General features: G+C 38.8%; 2 protein-coding genes and 1 pseudogene across 3 annotated transcripts in view; 1 reads left to right on the top strand and 2 right to left on the bottom strand.

Annotated features, from left to right (window-relative positions):
• Positions 1-22,848, bottom strand: part of LOC101292394 — a 1,325,780-nt pseudogene that overhangs the window by 151,211 nt on the left and 1,151,721 nt on the right. The window lies entirely within an intron of this gene.
• Positions 6,627-11,298, top strand: LOC101290933 (gamma-glutamyl hydrolase-like). Its single transcript, XM_004294041.1, has 10 exons — positions 6,627-7,164; positions 7,516-7,602; positions 8,374-8,463; positions 9,141-9,235; positions 9,496-9,556; positions 9,834-9,923; positions 10,011-10,073; positions 10,341-10,429; positions 10,764-10,856; positions 10,954-11,298. Exons 1-10 carry the CDS (start codon positions 6,721-6,723, stop codon positions 11,006-11,008), a joined length of 1,167 nt encoding a protein of 388 aa, XP_004294089.1. The 5' UTR covers positions 6,627-6,720; the 3' UTR covers positions 11,009-11,298.
• LOC101308355 (ubiquitin domain-containing protein 1-like) lies at positions 19,302-22,841 on the bottom strand. Its single transcript, XM_004294101.1, has 4 exons — positions 22,628-22,841; positions 21,634-21,756; positions 19,887-20,006; positions 19,302-19,540 (listed from the first exon to the last, which is right to left on the bottom strand). Exons 1-4 carry the CDS (start codon positions 22,662-22,664, stop codon positions 19,476-19,478), a joined length of 345 nt encoding a protein of 114 aa, XP_004294149.1. The 5' UTR covers positions 22,665-22,841; the 3' UTR covers positions 19,302-19,475.

Below are 22,848 nucleotides of genomic sequence, written 5' to 3'. Positions count from 1 at the left end.
GGGGGGGGGGTGATAAACGCACATGTGAGCACCCATAATCTAATAGGTAAGTACGAAATTGCACTTTAGGCGTGCATCCACACAAACTCACGTGAAGGTATATGGGTTGTTTTGGTGATGAATGACCAATAATTTTTGAAAAGTTGGGATCGATTGACACCAATTTGAGGAACCGAGTCCTCTCGTACTGGACCAAGCCAGAATAATCCACATAGGGATAAAACCACACCATAAGGGTGACATGACCCGTAAACATGGAGCCTGATAAAACTAAAAACTGAAATAAAACACAAAATTAGGATATATACCTCATATGGGTCTATCTCAGTCCCAAGTCAAGACCCAGGCCCATTCCCTAAGCACATGAGGCTAAAACCCTAATGGATGAATCGAGGCCCAACAGGCCCAAGAAACCAAGGCATCAATCCCATGCTTTGCCTTCTCAGTCCCAAACCACCACTGCGCCGTACCATCCACCGCACCGTCATTCTCCCACTAACACTAGCGTGCGCCTACAGATTCCACCACATACCCAGCAGCCTACAGGATCAGCAACAAAATACAAAATAAGATCAAGAGAAAACAAGGAAATAGTATTAAAAGTCTATACCATTTAATTACTATTCAAAATTTGTACCCAAAACAAAAGGTAAACTTTGGAAGAAAATAAAACGTAAGGTTTATAATGTAATTTAAAGTATTAAAATATTAATTATTATCCAAATATTTTTTGATATTGGTTTATACATAGTTAATTCTTGAGTTTATATTTAGTTTCTTAAATTCTTTAAATAAAAAAAAATAAACTAGATGCAAACTACGATTTGAGGGCCCAACTTTGAGAGTTTGACTCGGGTCTCAAAATCTCAGGTCCGGGCCTGCATGAACCATCCAGACTCGTCGACGAGCCAACTCGTAGAATCACCGACGCCAACTTGACCACCGACCTCTAAGAATTGCCTCACCGGTCCCACAATCACTCATACTTTGATCTGTCTGCCTACCGTGCCAAATCCCACAATGCAACATGGCACACCTAGTTCCTTCCTTATGTTGCACCAGAGACTAGCTTGCTCCACCATTTCCTGCGATGCGCCATCGAGATCAGAAACGTCGTCAGGCTCCGACCACAAGATCTGAACCACCATACCAATTACTCTGTTGCACCGTTGCCGTCCAACCATTGAGGTCGATCTCCACTTCAGGTTCCGAGACGGGATCTAGAGAGGACGTAGCCGGCAAACCAGTCGGTTGAAGCACCGACCTCGACTAGCCGGTCGAACCACCGACCTCGACCAGCCTATCAAACAAGAACTTCGACCACCTCGACACACCCACCAATGTTTACCAATCACCCACCAATCATCTAGAAACGAAAGAAGATTAATTGGAATATGAATATGGAGGAATCCCAACAGTCCCGACTCGCTGGCGAGGCTGTCCGTCGAATCACTGACAACAATTCGACCTCCATTCTCTAATCGCCCCGATCGCCTACAATCTTTCCTCTTGCGTATTCTCCAAAGCAGCAAAAACCCATGATTGAGAGAGACAATTACTGGATTTGCTCAATACCATCCATAAATAGAAGACAATAGAATCCCGTCCGGCCGCACACCTCGTGCACCGGCTTGGCCTACGGCCAAAACCAACGCCGTGGCGCAGCCGGACGAGAGATTGAGACTTCTGGGGAATTAGGTTACGCGCGTGAGGTGCGTTCCACTCTAAAAGAAAAGAAGACTGGGGTTTTAACTAACTATACAAATTTTTATAAAACATGTTGTTCAGATTATAGGACTTCCACATGTGCATGCAAGGGTGATAAGTCAAGGCCATATGGATCGATCGTTTGTGCCTCGATAATATTTGACAAGCTAAGAGCGTCTCCAACAGATTCCTCAAAGTTTTTCTAAAATAAGAAAGCAAAAGCCAAAATTTCCACAAAAAAAATTATGTTCCAACTCTAACAACTTCCCCATTTTAGAGATCTCGGTATTTATTATAACAATAAAATATGCTACATCATTATTAATTATAACAAAAAAATTATATATTTTATTGTAACATAAAATACTCAATAAAATATTCTATATTTTTATTTGTCTCATTGGAGCACTTGAAGAATTAATATTTGGGGAATGAAGACTTTGCTGCAAATTTGGGGAATGAGTGCTTCTCTTTCTTCTTCATCCTCATTTTGGGGAATGAGATGAGAAAACTGTTGAACCACAAAACAACTCAATATTCTCCAGAATTGAGACAATCAAGAAAATGAGGAAGTTGTTGGTATTTTTGAACTTGGGTGGTTATTGAAAATGCTCATGAATGTTTTCAAGAATTTTTCATAAGGTGAAATCTTGGGATAACAGTTCGATGAAACAATACGTGACACCGAAGGTTCATGAGTGGAGAATTTCTTGGACACCAGGGCCAATTGCAATGATTTTCTTAAGTCTTAGAATTATGAAAAATCATCTAAACAATATAGAGATTAACGCAGGTGCAATCTGGACCGTCAAAATTAATCATCGATCCATCTAAGCCGTCTAATTAAGAGAAAGATTATATAAAGGCCGAGATGCACCGGATTGCAAAAAATCTTACGGGCTCGAAACTTGGTTCCTCGACCCGAGACGGTGAAATCGATGGTAACTCCTCTGTCCAGCGACGATAAGGCGGCGCACCTGTCTCAATGAAATCCTCTCCTCGTTGCCTACCTCTCCATGTTAGCTTTTGTTCAGTTTTTCAAAGAAATGTGTTCACATCACCGAGTGAGTTAGGTAAAGCTACTCCTACAAATAGGAATGCTTCTACATTTACATGGTTTGCTATAGTTGATCGAGTAATGTTTGTGTTACTAGAAGTAACTCTATAAGCCTACGCAAAATTATTTGGCTCTAGCATATATATCCACAATAACATGCTTGACATATAGTGTCAAGTAGAAGGTAGTTGATGTGAGTCGAGTTTACTTTTAATAACATAAATTACTCGTACCTTTAACATTAACGTTACAATATATGTTATAATAGATTAGTTCTTCTTGTTCTATTCTTTGCCCGCTAGGATCACTGTCACATCCCGACTCTTAAATTTTTACCTTATTTACTAACTTGGTTATAATAAGAATTTTACCGTCTCCGTCATTGAGGTTATAGTTTAATTGGTCCCTAGATGGGTTGGGGGACGGTTATTTTCGGAGGATTATTCGTAGGAGAAAAATATGACGACAGTAAAAATGGTAAATTTTAGCTAGTAAAAGGTAATTTTTATTAGGGTATTATTTTGGGGTGTAAATTTTTGGGAGTTGGGTTTATTTTTTTTGGTGGTGTGGTTATATTGGTGTTGGACCAGTTTGGGGGAGGCCCAAACCATTTCTCTCCTCTCTTTCTTTCCTTCTTCCTCCCGAGCTCTCTCTCCCGAGCCCCTCCCGCTGCCGGACTTCCCCTCGCTAGCCAGCCGTTGTCCGGCCACCATTCGCCGCTGCTCCAGTCCCGTTTGGTCGGCCTTCAACCCAACTACCTCCTTGGACCGGTGACAGCCCCCCTAGCGCCGCCGTGTGGGAGTAGGCACGCCCGAAGTCCCCGACTGTCCAAATTTTCCTTCTCTGGCCACCAATCCGGGCAAGCCTTATATGGTTTTGAAGGTCTCCAACCCAGTTGCCTTACCCTAGAAGGACTCGGTCCAGTTTGCTTCAGGTGAGAAGAACCGGTGAGTGGAAGCTCTAGAGCTTTTTGTGTTGTTTTTGCTTGATTAACCTAGTTAGGCTTGGAATTTGTGTTTGTGCTAGTTAAGAAAGTTGTTGAGGGAGTTGAGAGGAAGATGCTGTCAAAATTTAATAGGTATTGGAGGTCGCCGAAGTCGGCCTCCGACCGCCGCTGTTTGGGAGATTTTTATGATTTTAAATGTGGAATATTAAAGGGAGTTTATTGATGTGAATTATGGAATTTTTGAAGGAGTTTTGGTTAGGTTTGTGAATTTCCGAAGTTTGGTATTTTTGACGGTTAATTAATGAAAAATCCGGCCGTAGGATTAAAGTCGTGAAATCTGTGGGAGGTTGTGTTACGGCTGCCAATTTTGGTATTAAAGTTTGGATCGTTGCGGTTTAGGAATATCGAAGTTAAGCGAGAATGAGCGTGGTTACGGCTCATATTTATTTTGCCTATTTTTGAGTAAGTATTGGATTTTCGGTTAGGAAATTAATATTCTATTTAGAACAAGACGTGAGGAGGCTCGAGCAGACGAGGCCCCAGATCGACATTAGGTTTAAGCCTAATTTGTGAGTGGACTTTTGTTTTAAATAATATGCATGCTATAGTTCATGAATGAACAATTAATGTTGTGGAACATTTTGACGTCATTTTAATTTTAACAATTTTATTTCTCTTGGAGAGTTACTGAAAAATGAGATTTTTCAGTGAATATAAATATGTATATTGAGGAGAGTATGTATATAAATGCTAGCTAGCTATATATGTCTGTCCATCTTAATGGCGTAGCATATAGCCGCATTATGGTGTGACGTGAGCGTTAGACGTGAGCGTAGTAGCCCTATATGAGTGTTTAATTTATATAGGGGGTATGGACACATATTTATACACCCGTCTGTCTACCTTAATGGCGTAGTGTAGCACCGCATTAAGGCGTGACGTGAGCGTTGGACGCGAGCGTAGTAGCCCTATATAAACCCATGAATTTATATAGGGAGTATGGACGAGTGTAAATACATACATATATTTTAGAGCCTGAGAGGCTTGATATTTTATGAGATGAAAGTTTATCGCTTACAGCATGCATTCGATTTTTCCTTGGAAATTGATTTGGGGAAACATAATTATATTTTTATTAATTTATTTTTGTCCACTCACTCTAACGTTATTAAATGTTTTCCCCTGGGTCCTTCGTTTTTAAAATGCCCAGTCTGCAGAGTTCGGGTTGGATCTAGTAGGAGACGGGGCATAGTCACCTGCATTTCCACCACTTTTCACCAGTAGGTTACCTGTTTAACCTATCCGTGTTTTCTTGCTTCTGCTAGTGTCTAGTAGCTCTGAATACTTGGGATTAATGTAAATTATTACGGTAGTGTGCTCGGTCTGTTGATTTCTGTTTAGAGTATCTGAAGAATAAAATTTACTGTTCTTCCTGGATATTTTTATGTGATGTTGTATTGTTGATGTTGTGGTGGTTGTGTTTGCGGGGAGCGGATGGCTTCAGGAGTTAAGGTTGGATATGTGTTAGTAGGAGTGTAAATTTGAAAATTTTCAGGTAAAGGTTGTCCATTTTCAAGGGAGATTTGCCAATTTTTCGGTAAATCTTTCTTTAGGAGTGGTCCCCGCAAGACTTACTCAGGATTTTAGGGTGAAATTCGGGGTGCGTCTTGACAATCACATCTCATATCTCGTTATCAAAACTCCTAAAACCAAATTTAATGTCTTAATCGTAATTTTGACTTTAAAAAAATTAAAAAAATCAGAGAACGCGTTGCACACACCTAACCAAAAACAAAGAGCGAGAGACCCCTGTCCAACGACGCCTCCAGCCGTCATCAGACGGGTCTTTGTCGATTTCATGTCGACTGGTGTGCTACCTAGCTCCCTCGGCAACCTGTTTGGGGAGGCTGTGACAAGTATAGGTGAGGTGTTGGAGATGGGCTTTGCTACGTGCAGGGTTGTTCGGCGGGTTGATAGGCTACCACATATCTGGAAGGGACAGACAAAGACGAGATCTGGAAGGCTTGACGGTGCGGATCTAACAAGGCTTTTGCGATCCAGATTGGTTATGTTGCGTCAGATTTGGGCACGAGCCCAGTCTATGTCGTGGCTTCCTCGAGGAGCGATGTGGAGGACGAGCTTTGGAGAGGGGTGGTTGGGCTGAGGGGATGTGGTGGTACAAGGGTAAGGGGCGACGACAGTGGCCGTAGGACTAGGTTGATGGTGGCTAGCTGCAAAGGATCCTCTTCTCCCTGGGTTTGGTGTTTGGGCTTGGGCCTTTTTTCTGGGCCTAGCTTGGACTATTTTAATTAATTTTAGTTATGTTTTTAGTTCAGTAACCTTTAGTTGGTTAATTAGTTGTGGTTTTATGCCGTTAATAAACTCTTTTACTATAGGGCGACGTGGACTATGTCCTGACAAGTGCACGCAAAGTGGCATGACTATTTTATTAAGGCAGCGAGTTCCTTACTTAGTCAAATAGTCACGGTTTCCTTACGGCAGGGTGAAATCTTAACATAATGGGAAAGCATATATACAAAGTTTCTTATGACGCCGCTACAAGAGCATTAACTTTCCGTTTTGTCGCCATATTTCAGTCAAATCAAATAGAGTTGTCAACGCGCGATTCACTCTTTGTTAACTGGTTCTTGCTTGAATGCATATGTTGTGTAGGGTATCCTAATATTGTTTATAGGTGTTCTTACACTATAAGGTTAAGGTTCATTGTTTTTCCCTTCTGTTATACGGTTTCGTTAATGGTAAAGGCGTGATGCGGCATTTCTAACTTTTATATTAAAAAAAAAGAAAAAAAGAAAAAGAAAAAAGAGTCTTAATCGCATTATTATTTTTCTGCCAGGTGGACGGTGAGATCGGTGTCTTCCGACGAGTAAAGTATTCCGACTATTTTTTTACTCCACTTTCAAATTGGTCGTAACTGAGAGCTCACACCATCATCGAGTCCATCCCCTTTTCTCTATGCCAACCCCAAATCGCTTCCCTCTTTCACAAAATGCCCTCCCCCTTCCTCTCTAATCCCACCCCTACCCCACCTCCGGAGTCCTCCTCCGACGCCCCAAACGACGCCGTTCCCGCCGCAGCTTCCTCCTCCTCTTCTCGCTACTCGGAGATGTGGAACTACCTCTGGATCCCCTTCCTCATTTCCCTCTCCAAGGAGCTCACCTCCGCCAAGGCCCAGTCCGCGCCGGCGATTCTCCTCCCGAGTCAACTCGCCGCCTCCGACTCGTCGTCCCCGAGGTGTACGCCGCTGGACCCCAAGTTGAATTACCGCCCGGTGATCGGAATCCTCAGCCATCCCGGCGACGGCGCCTCCGGTCGGCTCAGTAATGTTACTGGTACTTCGTACATCGCCGCCTCCTACGTCAAGTTCGTTGAGTCGGCCGGCGCTCGTGTTATTCCGCTCATCTATAACGAGCCTTCCGATGTGCTCTTCCAGGTGATCATTCGCTTCTGCAATTTGGTTTGATCAAGTTCATTTGGCTATGAGCTATTTGAAGAAGAAGAAGATAATCGTTTTTTAAACTATTCAATCTTTCAATTTGTTTGTTAAAGAATTCAACTTTATTTTGTATTTCTTGTTTTACTGGCAAACACAGCCAGTAATGAAAGAGTTACCTTTCAACTAAAGTTAAGTTGATCATTGTGGACTTCAGTTTCTTATCCAGCAAGCGGTTGCATTTGTATACTATGTTTCGATTTGTGGTGCTATCGTTTGCTTAGGATGAGGTATACTGTGTAAAACTGTAGTGGTTTGGTCATGTGCTTACTATGTATAGCTGCACTGCAGAAGCTGAATCTAGTCAACGGAGTGCTTTTCACCGGAGGCTGGGCTAAAAGTGGTCGGTACTATGATGTTGCTGAGAAAATATTTAAGGTACTGTAAATTTTTTGCAATGGCTTTATTGCATGATCTTGTAACCAAAAACATAGGGTCCTCACTTTCCAGGGATCCCAGTAAACCGAATTTCTATATTTTCTGGGACAGCTTTTCCTGCTCAATAAACAATTGAGAATTTTGTACTTTCTACATGAAATGCCGGTCAGTGCTGAACATTTTAAATACCCATTGCACTTGTAGTGGCTCACTATGGTCCCAGCATTAAACCCTGCTGTCATTTGCGTCCAAGGTACCACTAGCAAAATGGTGTAATATGACTCATCACAGCATAAGGGTCATGATACTCCAAATGCAGTGACATGATATGAATCTTAATATGATTAGAATAAGGGTCATGATGCTTGAAATGAATTGACATGATATTATGCTCAGTTACTATCATCTAACTATCCAAAATCATCAGTGTCAATTATATCTATTACAGTATTACCACATCCTACACTAGGCAAAAGAAAATTTTGATATATGCAGGTTAGACCAAACAGCTAATTGAGGCTTAGAAGTGAATAATCGGTTTGGGTTAAGGCTATCAGGTTAGAAGTGAATAGAAGAGACTTGGGGTGGTGATAGTTTGAGAATATTATAACCGTAGCATTGCTGTCATTGTCAGCTAACAAGTTTTAAGGCTTCCCTTCACAAATTTTCCTATAAAATAGTTCCACTGCTTTCCTTAATGATTTATCTATGTCCATTATTCAAAACCGATGCATCTACTTATATGAGCTATTCTCTTGTTCATCTCTGCAGATGATTTTAGAGAGGAATGATGCTGGTGACCATTTTCCATTATACGCCATCTGCTTGGGTTTTGAACTTCTAACAATGATCATCAGCAAGGTAAATCCATCCAGCTCATAATTCACTGTAACTCCAACAGCAATCAGTCTCATGTCATTCAAATTGTATTTTGTCTTTGGCCTACAATATATGTCTACTAATCACTTCCCAAAAAAGATTCGAAGCTGTCAATTTTATTATTTTCAGTGGTGTCATTTTGTCTTTGAATCACTGTAACTCCAACAGCAATCAGTCTCATGTCATTCAAAGTGCATTTTGTCTTTGGCCTACAATATATAATCACTTCCCAAAAAAGATTCAAAGCTGTCAATTTTATTATTTCCAGTGGTGTCATTTTGTCTTTGAATGATTCAACTGTTAAAGGTGAACTAGGATTTCTGGTTCTTGGGTAACACATTATGCAAGATGAAATAATCTCAACTGCATGTGTGCTATTCCCACCCTTCTGAAAGGCCTTCTTTGGTTTCTTAGGTTAATACGACTTGAGACTTTGAAAAACAAAACACCCTGTTCAGAAGTTAGAAGAAGTTGAATGCATGACTTTGCATTCACAGTTGAAAGTGTGAAACACATGTTTGTTGTCAATCTGGATCACGTTAGTTCAGTTAGATGTGGTGTTAACTTAAACTTTTGAATTACTTCTCTCTCTCAACAATGTCTTTTACAGAGTTGTCTTAGTTTGATGCATGACCGTTTAATTTCTTTCTTCATAACAGAATAAGAAAATTCTGGAGTCATTCAGTGCTGCAGATATGGCATCAACTTTACAATTTACTGAGAACATGAATATTGAGGGAACTGTGTTTCAAAGGTATATACCTCGTGATATAATTTTTCCAGGTTCTATGTACTTGAGCATATTAATCGTTTGGTAGCTTTAAACTCATGTGAGATAAGTGCATTTCCATTTGTTATCTCTGTTTAGTGGTTATGACATCTATTCTCATCATAACAGGAGGTTGCAATCGTATGGTGTTATAAACTTTATTTTGATGTAGAAATTTCTGTGGTTACCGAATATTCCGGCTTGTTTAATTTCTGTGACTGTAAAGTAAGCTCATGGTTTTGCAGATTTCCGCCTGATTTGCTTAGAAAGTTGAGTACAGATTGTATTGTCATGCAGAACCACCATGTGAGTTTATAAAGTGAACTTTAATATCTATGCCTATAGGCACAGTCCTGAATAATCACCTGAAAATAAATTATCTGGTTAATTCCTTGCATTGTTTGAGAATAATTTGATTCTTATATCATGACATTGCTGAATCTTATTGAGAGTTGAGACAGGAATTTCTGTCACTTCTGCTTTTGTGAACTAGCATTTTGGTTTTGGTGCTATTTATGTGAATATGATTAGAAAGCAAAAGTTGGTTTCCTAAAGTAACCTTTATAATGATTCAATGCAACAGTATGGTATCTCACCTGAGACGTTGCAACAAAACCCAGATCTGTCAAGTTTCTTTAAGATCTTGACAACCAGTACTGATGAAGATGATAAGGTAGAGGATCTTTTTACATGTTTTCCAAATCAATTCCAAAATTTCCTTTTTCCAGTGAAGAATTCTAATTTGTAGCACTAATTCCAGGTCTATGTCTCCACAGTACATGCATACCACTATCCTGTGACTGCCTTCCAATGGCATCCTGAGGTATTACTATACTGTTGTTAAGTCTTTTGATTGTATTTTAATATTGTTTTAAGTCTGCTATTCTTGCAAAAACACAACAAAATACTGTTTACAAGCAGAAATATCTTGAGGTTCTTAGTGTTCATGGATATCTATCATACCTTATTATGGAATTCAACAGAAAAGATCATTTTCTTTTCTGCTTCAAACAATTGCAACATAGCTACATTTGTATTATAATAATTTGGAGACTTTCCAATGCCTCTATCCATTTCATATATGATGCAGAAAAATGCTTTTGAATGGGGGTTACAGATGATTCCACACTCAGAAGATGCCATTCAAGTGACTCAGCACATCGCAAACTTCTTGGTCAGGTTAGGGCTTATGCTATCCCCCATTATCTTATACTTCAAGCGAATTACTATGTTAAACATTGATATCTTGCAACTCTCTTTAGGAAGGGGGAGGCCATGCAACAAGTATTGGAAGATGTTGAAATTTAGATTAGAACGGTACAAATGCATTATTAGTTTATTCATTATCCACGGTGACGGTGTCAAAATTTAGAATACACCTAGAACTCTGAACTTCTCTTGGTATTCTGAACACAAGTTAGATTTATCAACTTACCAAAACACCAGTTACCAGGTTTATCCAATCAAAATGACAGAAAAGCGGAAACCTATTACAATTCAATTTTTGATGCAGCGAGGCAAGGAAGTCATTAAACAGGCCACCTCTTCAGGATGTCCTCGACAATCTCATCTACAATTACAGTCCAACATTTTGTGGGAAGGCAGGGTAAGTGAGAAGTGCCCTTGAAACTGTACTATTATTGCCTTATTGGCTTCATTTGAGTTTACTAACTTATAACTTTTCAAATGCTTTCTGATTGTAGGAAGGGATACGATGAAGTTTACATCTTCAAACAACCTTCACTGGCACATTTGTAAATCGAGCTGTAGATGGAAATTTGTAATAATGGACAATGAAAGTGAAAGTATATAATTAGCATTTCCACTTCAAACATAAGTATTTATAAGGCAGTAGACCTCTCATTTGACATGTACTGTGATTATCTTACACTCGCATTGTACACTTAAAAGTACAATTGGGTCGAGTGACTCATCGAGGATACTGTGTAAATGTGTGATCTCGATTAAGAGAAAACTTAATAAGTTGTTATACGCTGATGTGCATAATCAAGCCATTTGGTTCAAGCAGAGCAAAGCTTCAAATTCTTATATGGGATTCTCATGATCTTTTGGAAAGCTCATTTTGAGTATGCCGTAGCCTCTTTTGAAAGGGTTGAACATTTTACATGATGAACGTAGCAAGTAAATCTCAGAAAAAAGATGCAAGAAAAATAGAAAATGCCTTTGCATCTGCTTAAAACCTTAATCATTCATTGACTAGAACATCACCTTTGTTAACATCAACAACTTCGACTACCTAAACACAACAGTAGCCATTTGGCAAGGTCTCTCACAATCGACACGTGCCTATCCGGTCAGCACGTGCGAAACGGGAACTGTATAAATAGCAGTGCCTCCATTGGAAAAGCCCTTGGGGCATTTTGGGGGCAGAGAATGGCGGGAAAAGAAGCGGAGTTTGGGAGGGAAAGTGAGTGAAGAAGATCTGCTGCCTACGCCTTTTCTTTCTTTCTTTTTTATTTTTAATATTTTCGCTGCCAAGAGAAACCCAAAATTTGTGAACGATGGCCCAAATCGAAACCCAGGGCATACTCCAGGACATCGAAACCCTCGTCTCCGATCAGCTTCAAGTGGTACCTCCCTCAATCTCTCTTAATTTACTTTGATTTTAGCACCACCCATCAAATTCGCAATAAGAATTAATCTTCGCTGTCCTTGATTTTGTATTTTTTGCTACTGAAATTTCAAGGGTTTTGGGTCGATTTTGTTCTTGCTTGGATTAAATGCTTTGATTTCTTGGTAGAAAGTTGCTATATTTGTGTTGTGTTTGCTCCATTTTTTTATATTTTGGTATGAACTACTATGCTCAAATTAGTTAATGCAAAAGAAATTTGGAAACGAATTGATGATGTAGTCTAAAGATAGCTACTTTGGATGTTGATGTGTTGTAGGTTTCTTACAAATGGCTGAGTCGGAATTACTTGGTGTCGTCCAATGATGCAAAGAGGTAGGAACTAACTGTCTATGAAGCTTCTGGAATTTGTTTTGGACTTCATGAGTGATTGAAAGGTGTTATATGCAGGTTGCTCCAGGAGTTTGTGGAGAATCATGGGAATGGTTTGGAAGTGGTGTATATTTTGTCTGGTCAGTTGAAGAACAATCCTGTCAGCTACCATGTCAGGCTTGTTTCGGGGACTCAACTTGCAGGTAGCGTTAACGGTAGAAATACCATTATATTTTGAATTAACGCCATTCTTTTTGGGTATTGAATATGTTGAGAGAGAAACCTATGATTTTGAGGAATTGAATTCAAAGTAGGATGATTAGTACATTCCTGCTAGGTCTGTAGGTATGCACTTAGAGTTGGGCACATAATACATACATTATCTTTTACTCGAGCTCTTCAAGTTGTAATGGTATTGTTGCTTTTATATCTTGAAACTTTTCACGGTGTATGCAACAATGATACTTCAATTATTTTACTGAAACCTGAGTAATAGTTTGAGCCTTTTTGTTGCTCTTTGTCATCTCTTAACATCAGGAAAGAGTAGACGTAATGGATCTTGTTGTTTTCTTTTGCAGAAGCAAAAGAAGAATTTGATGGCAACTTCTCCGTTGGGGTTTACAGTGTGCAACCTTCCATTCCAAAGGATCCAGCTACAATATGGAATGCGGAATTTGTGCAGGCAGAGGAGCTCCATACGCAGGCTCCAACAGTTGAAAATTGCCTAAGAGATAACAGGTAATGTTTTTCTTTATTCCGGTTTAAATTCGTCAAAATGAAAAACAATACTTCTGGAAAAACATGCTATGCTCGTCTTTGTGATAATTGAGAGGCTAAGACGTGTTATAGCTTCCACATAAACAAATAAGCAATCTCATACATAATACAGTACTGCAGTGACTATCTTTTTGGTTCCACTTTGGTTAGGAAGATTTATATTCTTACCATGTGGCCTTTATTGTGCTTATATATTTGGGGAATATGAATGGATGCCTTTCTGCTCAGAAGTATCTATGGCTTGATAGTTCGAAATTTTATTCCATAAAACCTTTTTTCCCTTAAAGCAAAGCAAGAAGATGAGAATTGAAGGATTTTTATTGTAAGTGAGCTATTTCAATGATTTTAGGTTTATAAACAATATATCCTTATACACATTTTAGGTTTTCAGTTGCTTTGGCTTTTAAATTTTACAAAACTGCAAAATAAAGTTTTATATTTTGCAATCTATGTTTCCAGCTCTTTTCACCTGTGGTAATTGCTCTATTCTTGCTATAAGTTTTGGATTTGCACTACTAGATATGTAATATTTTCTCTTAATTTCCTTGATTCTGATTTCTTAATCTTATGTTTCTTCATTTTTATAAATATATGCTCTTGCATTTAGTAGTATATAGAAATTATGCGCCTATGCAACTATACATGTGATAACCATTTCCTATTGCTCCAGGTTCTGCGCTATTCTCAATTCCTTTGTTACGCGTAATGTAGAGGGAGCACCATTGAGCACTGCAGGTTCACTACCCAAGACCAAATTATCTGCAGAGCCATCAAAAGTTAATTTAGCTCATCAAGGTAGTGTGATTCCAAAACAGCAACAGAATAAAGAAGAACAATCTAGTCCGAGAGTTGGTTTGCAGGCTCCCAATGTGGTGAAAGATGTCAAAAGTGAAAGCAATGGCATAGGAGTTACTCATCAGCCTAACAAACCTCCTGCTGACAAAGAAAAAGTTGTTCTTCCTGCTAACAAAAAGAAGGTCCAGAGTGATAAAAGCTCTTCTGCTTCTGGAGGTTCATTGGCAAATTTGTGGGGACGTGCATCTGTGAAGTCAAATTCAAATTCTACAGCTGAAAATAATAATTTGATTCCTACACATACTGGTATGTTTAACTATTTTACTAAGTATTCATTCTTTTATCTTCTTTAACATTGACAGAAGCATTTAGAAGCACTCTCTCTTGGTCTCACTTGTTTTATGTGCTCATGATGTGTAGCATCGGCTAACTTACTTCTTTATATCCTTCCTTCTTCAGGTGCTAGTGCAGATGCTCAGATTTGTGCTAGAGAAGCAGAACCTGGTGCCATTAGTGATGACGATGATCAAGATGTTAATTTTAAAAGAGCTTCCATTTCTGAAGTCACTAGGAAACGAAGGGTTGTCTTTGATTTCTCAGATGAAGATGAATGTGAAGATGCAGTCAATTTAGCATCACCAGAGTGTCCAAAAGGAAAATCATATCAAGAGGACAAAGAATGTAGCGAAACTTTGGTTCCACATAAATCCAATTTGAAGTTTGACGAGCAGGCAGAAGATAAACCAGAGGTCAAGGAAGAGATATCAGTTGACGGAGAATCGAACCCACCTTGCAGAGAAGATTCCACGGTTGTCAGCAAGGACAAGATTTCTCCAATTATCCTGACAGAGAAAACAGATAGATTTGGTCCTCAAAATAATCCAAACAAAATGGATAAGCTGGCCACTGCTGCTAAGACACAGAGAGATGCTGGGATTATCCTAACGGAGAAAAAACGTACCTCTATTCCTGAAAATGATGTGAACAAAATGGATAAACCGACGAACGGTGCATCAAGATCTCCTCAAAGAAGAAAAGTTTTGAAGACTCGGATTGATGAACGTGGAAGAGAAGGTATTCCCTGCTTTCTATGCCACAATTTTCAAAGAATCCTGCTTGTAGAATGTCAGTTGGCATCTTAATAATGGCCTGCCAGTAACCCACAAAATGTAGTAATTTAAAATGGACCTCATTAGTAACTGCTTGCAAGAATTCTGTTCTATAAACATTCCCAGAGTCGTATATCTGATACTACTGGTTCTAGTTTCTTTTCTTACTGCAACTGTTTAATGTCAATATATCATATGTGATTCATATAACTGATATCTGTTATAAATAAAATATGTACTAGCAAGGTGAGCTAATATTTTTGTGTGCAGTCTGTTAGAAGAAATCACATGTCCATCTAAATTTCATCTTTCATTTGTAATTTCTACAGTAACTGAGGTAGTATGGGAGGGCAAGGAGTCAGAAGCAAAGAAAGCTGATAGCAGTACGACAGTGAAAGCTGACAGCAGTACAGCAAAGAAAGCTGACAGCAGTACAGCAAAGAAAGCTGACAGCAGTACAACAACGAAAGCTGATAGTACAGTTACCAGTGTTACCAACAGGTTAACTCATATTTTACTATTACCATTTTCATTCTATCCATTAATTTCTCGACTTAAGGTGGTTGTAGCAAGAGATCAGTTGTGTTTTTCTTTTTCGTTTTTACTTTCTATTCCTCTTAATATCATGCAAATGTGAATCCACAGTATAATGTTCTAAAGCCAATAGATGTCACATTGTATTTAACGATCCCAATTCTGCAGTTGTGGGTTGAAACAAATGTATTAACTACATTTGGCATGATTTAAAGAGGCCTTAAACAGACAGAATACTGAAATTTTATGTTACCGCAACAGACTTGGACAAACATGTTCAGAAGCTAATGAATATGAGTCTAGCCTTTGTGTACTTGAGTTGTGTAAAAGTAATTGAAGCATTTTTTGGTTTATTACTTTATTTGATGCATTGTACTTCTTTCTTTTCTTTTCCAAAAGCTTCATTTGATTAAATTTTTCTTGCTGAAGTTTTAGCCTATGCCTGGTGATGAACTCTAAATGTTGGTTTTATAAATCCAGGCCTCCCACAGCTCAGAAGTCAGTGGCAAATACTGGTCCGAAAAATCAAACTGCCAAAGCAGGAGGCAAGAAAGCAGTAAACAAGGATCCTAAGCAAGGAAGTATTATGTCATTCTTCAAGAAGGCCTAAGGTGTTTTTTCAAATATCCTTGCAGTTAAATGATTCTTATGAAATCAAGGTTCCTTCGGGCAATGAAGGTTTTTGAGTTGCTTAAATCTTTGTTTTACCTTGGGTCTGGAGGGAGTGGCGGAATTTGGGTTTAGGGTACATTGCTCTTTACATCTTGTTATTTTCAGATGATGGAGACTGGATAGTGTTTGCTTTCCTTCTCTGCTGTCAACTTAAGGCTCCAAATGTAAATGGATATAACGGTTCCCTCGTGTCTGGTTACTCCTATTTTGTTTATTTCTTAGATTTTTTGGTCTTGATTATTTGCATACTTCTGATTTTGTACTAATGCAGAGCGCACATCTTCATGTTTTCTGTGTCAAATAAATATGTACATGTATGCAAAACCAAAAAGAAAAAACCAGAGGAAGAACTTGCCAATAGAAGGACTTAAGAATAGCCGGCAAAAATTGGTCTGAATCATGAATTGAAACTTTCAGAATTCGAGTTTCATAGTTACTGAATATGCATGTAACATAGTCTTGCTTAGTGCCTTGGATGATTCAAGTCGAAAGGCTTTGTATATTATGGATCAGTAGCTAATTCAACAACCATCCAAGTAAAAAGAAAAAGGAAAAAAGAAAAAAAGATCTCAATCGTCAGTCCTCTTTTCCGGTACAAACTTGAAAGAGGAACCCATACCCAAATCCGGGACACAAGTATCCCCGAGACTAGGGAAGCCACTTTTATGTATAAACTAGCCGTTTGCTTATACAATTATAACGGCTATGTCCAAGGTTGACAGTGTCATTTAACCAACAAACCTCTCTGTATAACACTCCACCCATTCCTTTTCTCCTTTCCTCTGCAACATAATCCTACTACCTTCGGAACTTTGTGAGTTATTTTCCTTATTTTCTTCATTTTTGCTTGAGAACATGGCTGATGCTGATACCAACAACAGCCCGGATGATGCGGTGATCAGAAACAGGGTCTTTATGTCGAAGTGAATGAGTCTGATAATGAAAGTGTTGGCCAAGGAAGTCATAGTGAAAGTTCTCACATGCCGAGTTTTCGATACTCTCACCAGAAAATGAGGCTAGTTTTGGCCGAGTACATTGCTTCAAGTGGGCAAGTTTTCACTTCTGCTCAGCATGTTAGATTTGAAAAGTTCATTCAAGAATATGTTCAGCCTGAATATTCTGGTGTGCCCCTTCACACTATAAGAAATGATTCAATGAGCTTGTTCAATGATATGAAAAGGGAACTGATTTGGGATCTTTCTAGTTTCGACGGTACGTTTTCTTTCAGTACTAATTACTGGAGAAGTGCCGATGAAAAACTTGGTTATGTTTGTGTTACTGCGCATTATATTAACTCTGCTTGGATGTTGCAAAGAAGAATCATTGCTTTTCGCATGCTCAAATATCCTCATGGTGATGATGTTATATTTCAGAGCATAATGGATATATAGGGAATATAAGATTGATGATAAGGTCTTCAATATTACTTTTGATGATGTCACTGGGAGTAATGCTATCATTGACATGTTTAAAAACACTTTGCAACCTAGTCGTGGAGGTCAATGTTCTTATATGTGGTGTTTATGCCGCATGGTTAATTCAATGGTGCAAGAAGAATTGATGGAGGCTCATATAGAGAAAATTAGGGGTGCTATTCTTTACATTGTTTCCCCTAACGCTAGGGAAGCAGAATTTTCTGCTTTATGCGAGTCTCATGGTTTGACATATAAATTTTTCGAGCTGAAACCTGATTTGAAGAATCATTGGGACTCTACTTTTCTCATGTTAGAATCTTGTGTCAAATACAGTGCTGCAATCAGTGAATTTTACAATGGCAAACATGATGGTAGCAATCTTTTATCCGAAAGAGATTGGGAATTAGTTTTGTTTTTATGAACTTTCTGAAAGTATTTCATTTCGTGGCACCCTCAAATTCGATGGTTTATTCTCCATCTGGTGGTACTGGTCTTGTGATTTTGAATTGTGTTAGAATGTGCTTTGACGAAAACAGAGGTCGGCAGTTCCAGAATTTACAGCAACTTATGACATAATGGAGTCGAAATTCGAAAGTTATTGGGTGTGCATGTTACCCAGCTTCTGTTTAGCTGCAGCAATGGGTCCTAGATTGAAAGGATGTCTAGATACGATTGTTACAGACAAGTCTGAATACTTGAGCATGCCATTGTTGAACATTGATGCTATTGAAGCTAGGTTACATGACCTCTACAAAGGTTATGAATCCAAATTTGCAGAAAAAGAAGATTCCACTTCTGATCCAATGCCTAGAAGAAAGAGATCTGATGATAGTGATGACATTGCTAATCAAATGTCTCTAGAAGGGAAGAGCCAATAGAGACCGATGGGCCGACTGAGATTCATAGAATCATAGATACTTGGCAGTTAGTCATACACCCTCTCTGACCAGGGTAGAGTTTGTGAACTTTGATTGTTTAGCTTGGTGGAAACAAAGAGCATGGTAATTTCCTGTGCTTTCAAAGATGGCAAGTGATCTACTAACGCCTACAGCGTTTTGCAATAGCACCCGAGTTTCTGTTCAGTATTACATGTAACCAGGTCCTGAACTATACGAGGAGCACACAACCTGAAGGAATGTTGGATTGCCTTTTCTGCATGAAGGATTGGGAAGATGCACGACTTCGAGCTCAGAAGTGGACGGATGATGACTTGGTCGAGGTCTTGTCCTTGCCATTTCTGCATGAAGGAATGGGAAGCACGACTTTGAGCTCAGAGCTGGAGGGATGATGGCATGGTCGTGGTCGAGTACTTTCCAGTTTCAGAGCAGTCTTGATTGATGAAGGATCGGAAGACGCATGAGAGATTGAGCTCAGAACTGGACAAATGATGATATCAGACTTACGCTATGAAGAATTTTCCGGAGACATTAAAGTTACTGGCCACCGATCAGCTTATGAACATCACAAAGTACCAAGATCTCTCTTTTGTTCTTGTAAACTTGGAGTCTTACTACTTGCCTGTGTTACTCTTTTCTATAAAGTACGAAGTCCGGAAGCTATTTATAAGTTGTAATCAGAACTTTGCTGTACGGGTTTGATACGTAAAAGAAGCAGACATGTTATTGTTGTACCACTATGTAGCCTGTACTTCTCTTCTCGACGTAGTAACTCTACAAGCTCTTTATTGGAAATTGTTATCAGAACTTGTTTTGCCATTTCAAGCAGTAAAAGAAGCAAACTTCGAATAGAAAGACTGTAAGGCAGTGACACACCTTCTTTTTAGTAGTGAGAGTAGGAATCAGTGAGATAGTGATAAATCCAGAAACTTACAGCAAACTAAGATCAAAGTGACTGGCATATGAGTTGCCAACTGTGTTAAAGATATGGAAGAGAATGAGTATAATGTACATATGATTTACATTCAATCTTGCAAACAAATTTTTCCATATCTTCAGCTCATGTTAACTCTCTCGAATCAAGTTGGTTGGCTCACTCAAAACATACTTGGGTAGTTCGTATTTTGCACCTGCAAGATAAACACCGAGAGCAATTTAAATAAGCGGGACAAAAATGAGGCAAATTGACCACTCATTCTATAATGGCGGAATAAGTTTTCTCCAACTCCCACAATGCACACATACCAAAACACCACGTTAACCTCTGTCAAGGCACACTTAAGACAAGGGGTTGAGTACTTCTAAATCAAATACAAGGTGAGATAACTCAATACCAAACAGAAAAAAAATAAAGAATCAAAATAGACATCACAAAGTACTGATACTATGAGCCTTGAGCACCACAAATGATAGCAGCTATGAACATTTATGGCTTTGGTATAAGAAAAGAATGATATTGTGCATATTATAAAGTACCTCTTTCGTCATAGCAAATTGTCAAATCAGCACTCTGAACAATAACCCCAGCACTGTCAACAATGGCTTGTGCTAGACTTAGATCTGCCTCGGCAGCAGCTCGAAGAGCATCCCAAATCTCTGTTGACAAGGATGAGTAAAATTAATATTTCAGACATCAAATACCACAAACAATCCGATCATTGTAAATTTAAAAAAAATAGGCTCAGTAGCAAGCAAAAGTCAACCAAGAGCTTGACCACAAGAATTCTACTGCTTTAATTCACTTTTATAACAAGTGAAGAACAACTACTTAAACATATAGGCAAAAAAACTGAAAAGACTTGGATGTTTTGCAACATTTTTCAATTGTCTCATTAAACTTCATGTGATAATATGGTGACTTTTCACCATCCCTGAAGAACGTAATGCAGTCAACTAAGTACCATTAGTTACTTAGACAAGAACCATAATCCCATTTCTTGTGGTCGTATTTAGCAAATTACTTTCAATCATTGGGATTGATATAATATCTATTGCTATGTAATAATGACAATAAGCCATTATGTCTTTTCCAAGCAACCTAAACACTTTTGACCTTTTGTAGTACACAGTCTGAACAATGAGCGCCGTGTTGGTGCAGCCAATAGCTGCCATTGCATTCACATAGTGTAATTATCTTTATTCCCTATCATTGAGCCTCTCAAATTACTACCTCTCATTTGTCTTGACCTCATCCACTCATTCAAGCTACTTTACACTAACAACACTCTGAAGGACACAAACAAACAGCATCTATGTGACTAACACATTTCATTGGTATGAACTAGTTCCACATAATAAAATTGATCTTCCACAGAATCTCCAAACTTAAGTTCAAATTTAACTTCTTTCACCCAGATTATATTATCATATCATTACTGGTTCTTCAATCTATCCACTTAATCAACTGACTCGTGTGTACATACATGCATTTAAACCCATAATCGAACCATCCAATAAGATTTTCCTTTCTTGTCCTCTCGTTCCTAAATCCATCTTTCTTCATCATTACAAGGTCTTAACCCCCACATCTAATACTCATCTCTCAAAACAAAAAAATACTTTGAGATTCAACAAATGACAATCCAATGAATTGCAAGTGCAAGAAAAGAAGAAATAGAACTGTCAGCTTCAAACCCAATCCTCATACAACTTATTTCATTCATTAATACAATTGGAATGAAAACTAAGAGTCTCCAACTCAGTATGTGGATAGTGGATTGAACTCAAACAACTGAAAGGAAACCATTCCAAACCAACAACTTTGATAATTTGAGGTGACCAGAAAACTATTAAAGCACTTCTGAATAGTTTAATATAGTCTGTGTGAGTCAATCTTCATCTGAGCAGAGCATATATTTGCCACTCTCATAAAGTTTTTGTCTATATAGTCAAGCTCAGTAATCAGAACTAAACTCATTCATAATGGTTCTCAAAGTGAAGCTATTTGGTTGTTTCAGATGAAAATCAGAATGTTGCATCAAAAGATCTCTGCCTTGCATCGACTGCAATTTGATATATAAACCTATTCTGTTATACCTTTGCTTGGTTGCCAACCTTGATTTTCTTATAGTGTTAACAAATATGGAAGAGATTTCTGTATAGAAAAACTTTATGAACTTAAACAAAGTAAATATATAAAACACTTAATTATAAACATTCGCAGATATCAAAGGAAAATCTCTGTCATTATTTTATCACCTTATATAGACTCATGGAATATTACCTTTCCTGCCACCATAGTGAGGAGCCGTGTCCCAAAACTCTTCACGCAACTGCAAGAGTTGAGTCTTTGTTAGTGGCTGGGGATGCTTCCAAGGTTTTGGCTTCCGTATCTTTTTCAAAGCTCCTGTTCAATTTGAAAGTTGTAGTTATTGCTCTAAATAAACCAGTGCCTTTAAACTCAACCTTCCAACAGCCTTTTCAGGGATAAATAATGAAGGGTTTACTGTTTCAGTGATTGTGAAAACAAATATTTCATCAAACTGTAGCGCATAAAAATATGTTTTTCTTTCATAATGCTACTTGCGTTATCAGGTGCACAACAACTACTTACCTAGTATAACTACAATGCAGGGCGAAGAACTAGGCTAGAAAGGTAAGTCATAATTTGGAGAATTACATGCAATGCCTTCCGACTAAATACGCAGTTAATAGTACCATAACCTGTCTAACAGTCACAAGGGCTACTCCCATCGAGTACTCTTTCACAACAAACTAAAAATATCACCTGTGCATCTCATTTCATAACTATCACAACAGCAAGCACACATCACACATTCTCTCCACAATTAAACTCATGAACTCATCTCAAGCTTTCACTATCGATCACACAGGCTGGAAACTAGTACCAATCGGCACGCATCGACATTAAGATCATAAAGAAAACAGCACTAAAGAACTGCCTGAATCAAACAATTCCCAGGCTGATGATCAATGTACACATTTCGCCCTAAATCGAAACCTAATCCTCGCAATGCCACTCCCTCACCCTTCCAAAAATTCTCAAACTGATACAAATCCCCTACCTTTTCCACTAAAATCAAAACCATCAGCAAAACCCTAAACCAATTCCGGCAAAGCACACACCTAGACCTCATCACTTTGACTCATCCGACCTCAGTCAAGCTCAAAACTCTCATCAAACGACTCCATTTCCAAAACTGAAACCGAAACGAGAAATTAAACCGGAAAGAGCGAGAATTGAGGAGTGAACTCACCGTCTTCTTTGCTCTGCGACGATCCGGTGCAGCCCATTTTCGTAGCGAGACGACCCGAATTTGAGAGCTCCGGGAGGAGTCCAAAGAAAGCAGCTTTTTTCAGCTTCAGCTTCAGCTTCGTCAAGACGACCCGACCCGACCCGAGCTCCGGTGAGAGAGTCGCTGCGGATATCTCGCGGTGGAGAGAGAGAGAGAGAGAGAGAGAGAGAGAGAGAGAGAGT

Source organism: Fragaria vesca, linkage group LG3 (assembly GCF_000184155.1).
Source record: "Fragaria vesca subsp. vesca linkage group LG3, FraVesHawaii_1.0, whole genome shotgun sequence".
Lineage (NCBI taxonomy): Eukaryota > Viridiplantae > Streptophyta > Magnoliopsida > Rosales > Rosaceae > Fragaria > Fragaria vesca.
Note: the sequence above shows the minus strand (reverse complement) of the source record. Positions and strands in the feature narration are given on the sequence as shown.

What these genes read in the sequence shown, in the direction of transcription:
- LOC101308355 (XM_004294101.1), bottom strand. Translation starts at nt 22,664, where the DNA reads ATGGGCTGCACCGGATCGTCGCAGAGCAAAGAAGACG. An exon ending in GTCGCAGAGCAAAGAAGACG is followed by an intron (nt 21,757 to 22,627) that starts GTGAGTTCACTC and finishes CAAATTGAACAG; the next exon opens with GAGCTTTGAAAAAGATACGG. An exon ending in TCACTATGGTGGCAGGAAAG is followed by an intron (nt 20,007 to 21,633) that starts GTAATATTCCAT and finishes CCTTGTCAACAG; the next exon opens with AGATTTGGGATGCTCTTCGA.
- LOC101290933 (XM_004294041.1), top strand. Translation starts at nt 6,721, where the DNA reads ATGCCCTCCCCCTTCCTCTCTAATCCCACCCCTACCCCACCTCCGGAG. An exon ending in TTGCTGAGAAAATATTTAAG is followed by an intron (nt 7,603 to 8,373) that starts GTACTGTAAATT and finishes TCATCTCTGCAG; the next exon opens with ATGATTTTAGAGAGGAATGA. An exon ending in ACATTTTGTGGGAAGGCAGG is followed by an intron (nt 10,857 to 10,953) that starts GTAAGTGAGAAG and finishes TTCTGATTGTAG; the next exon opens with GAAGGGATACGATGAAGTTT.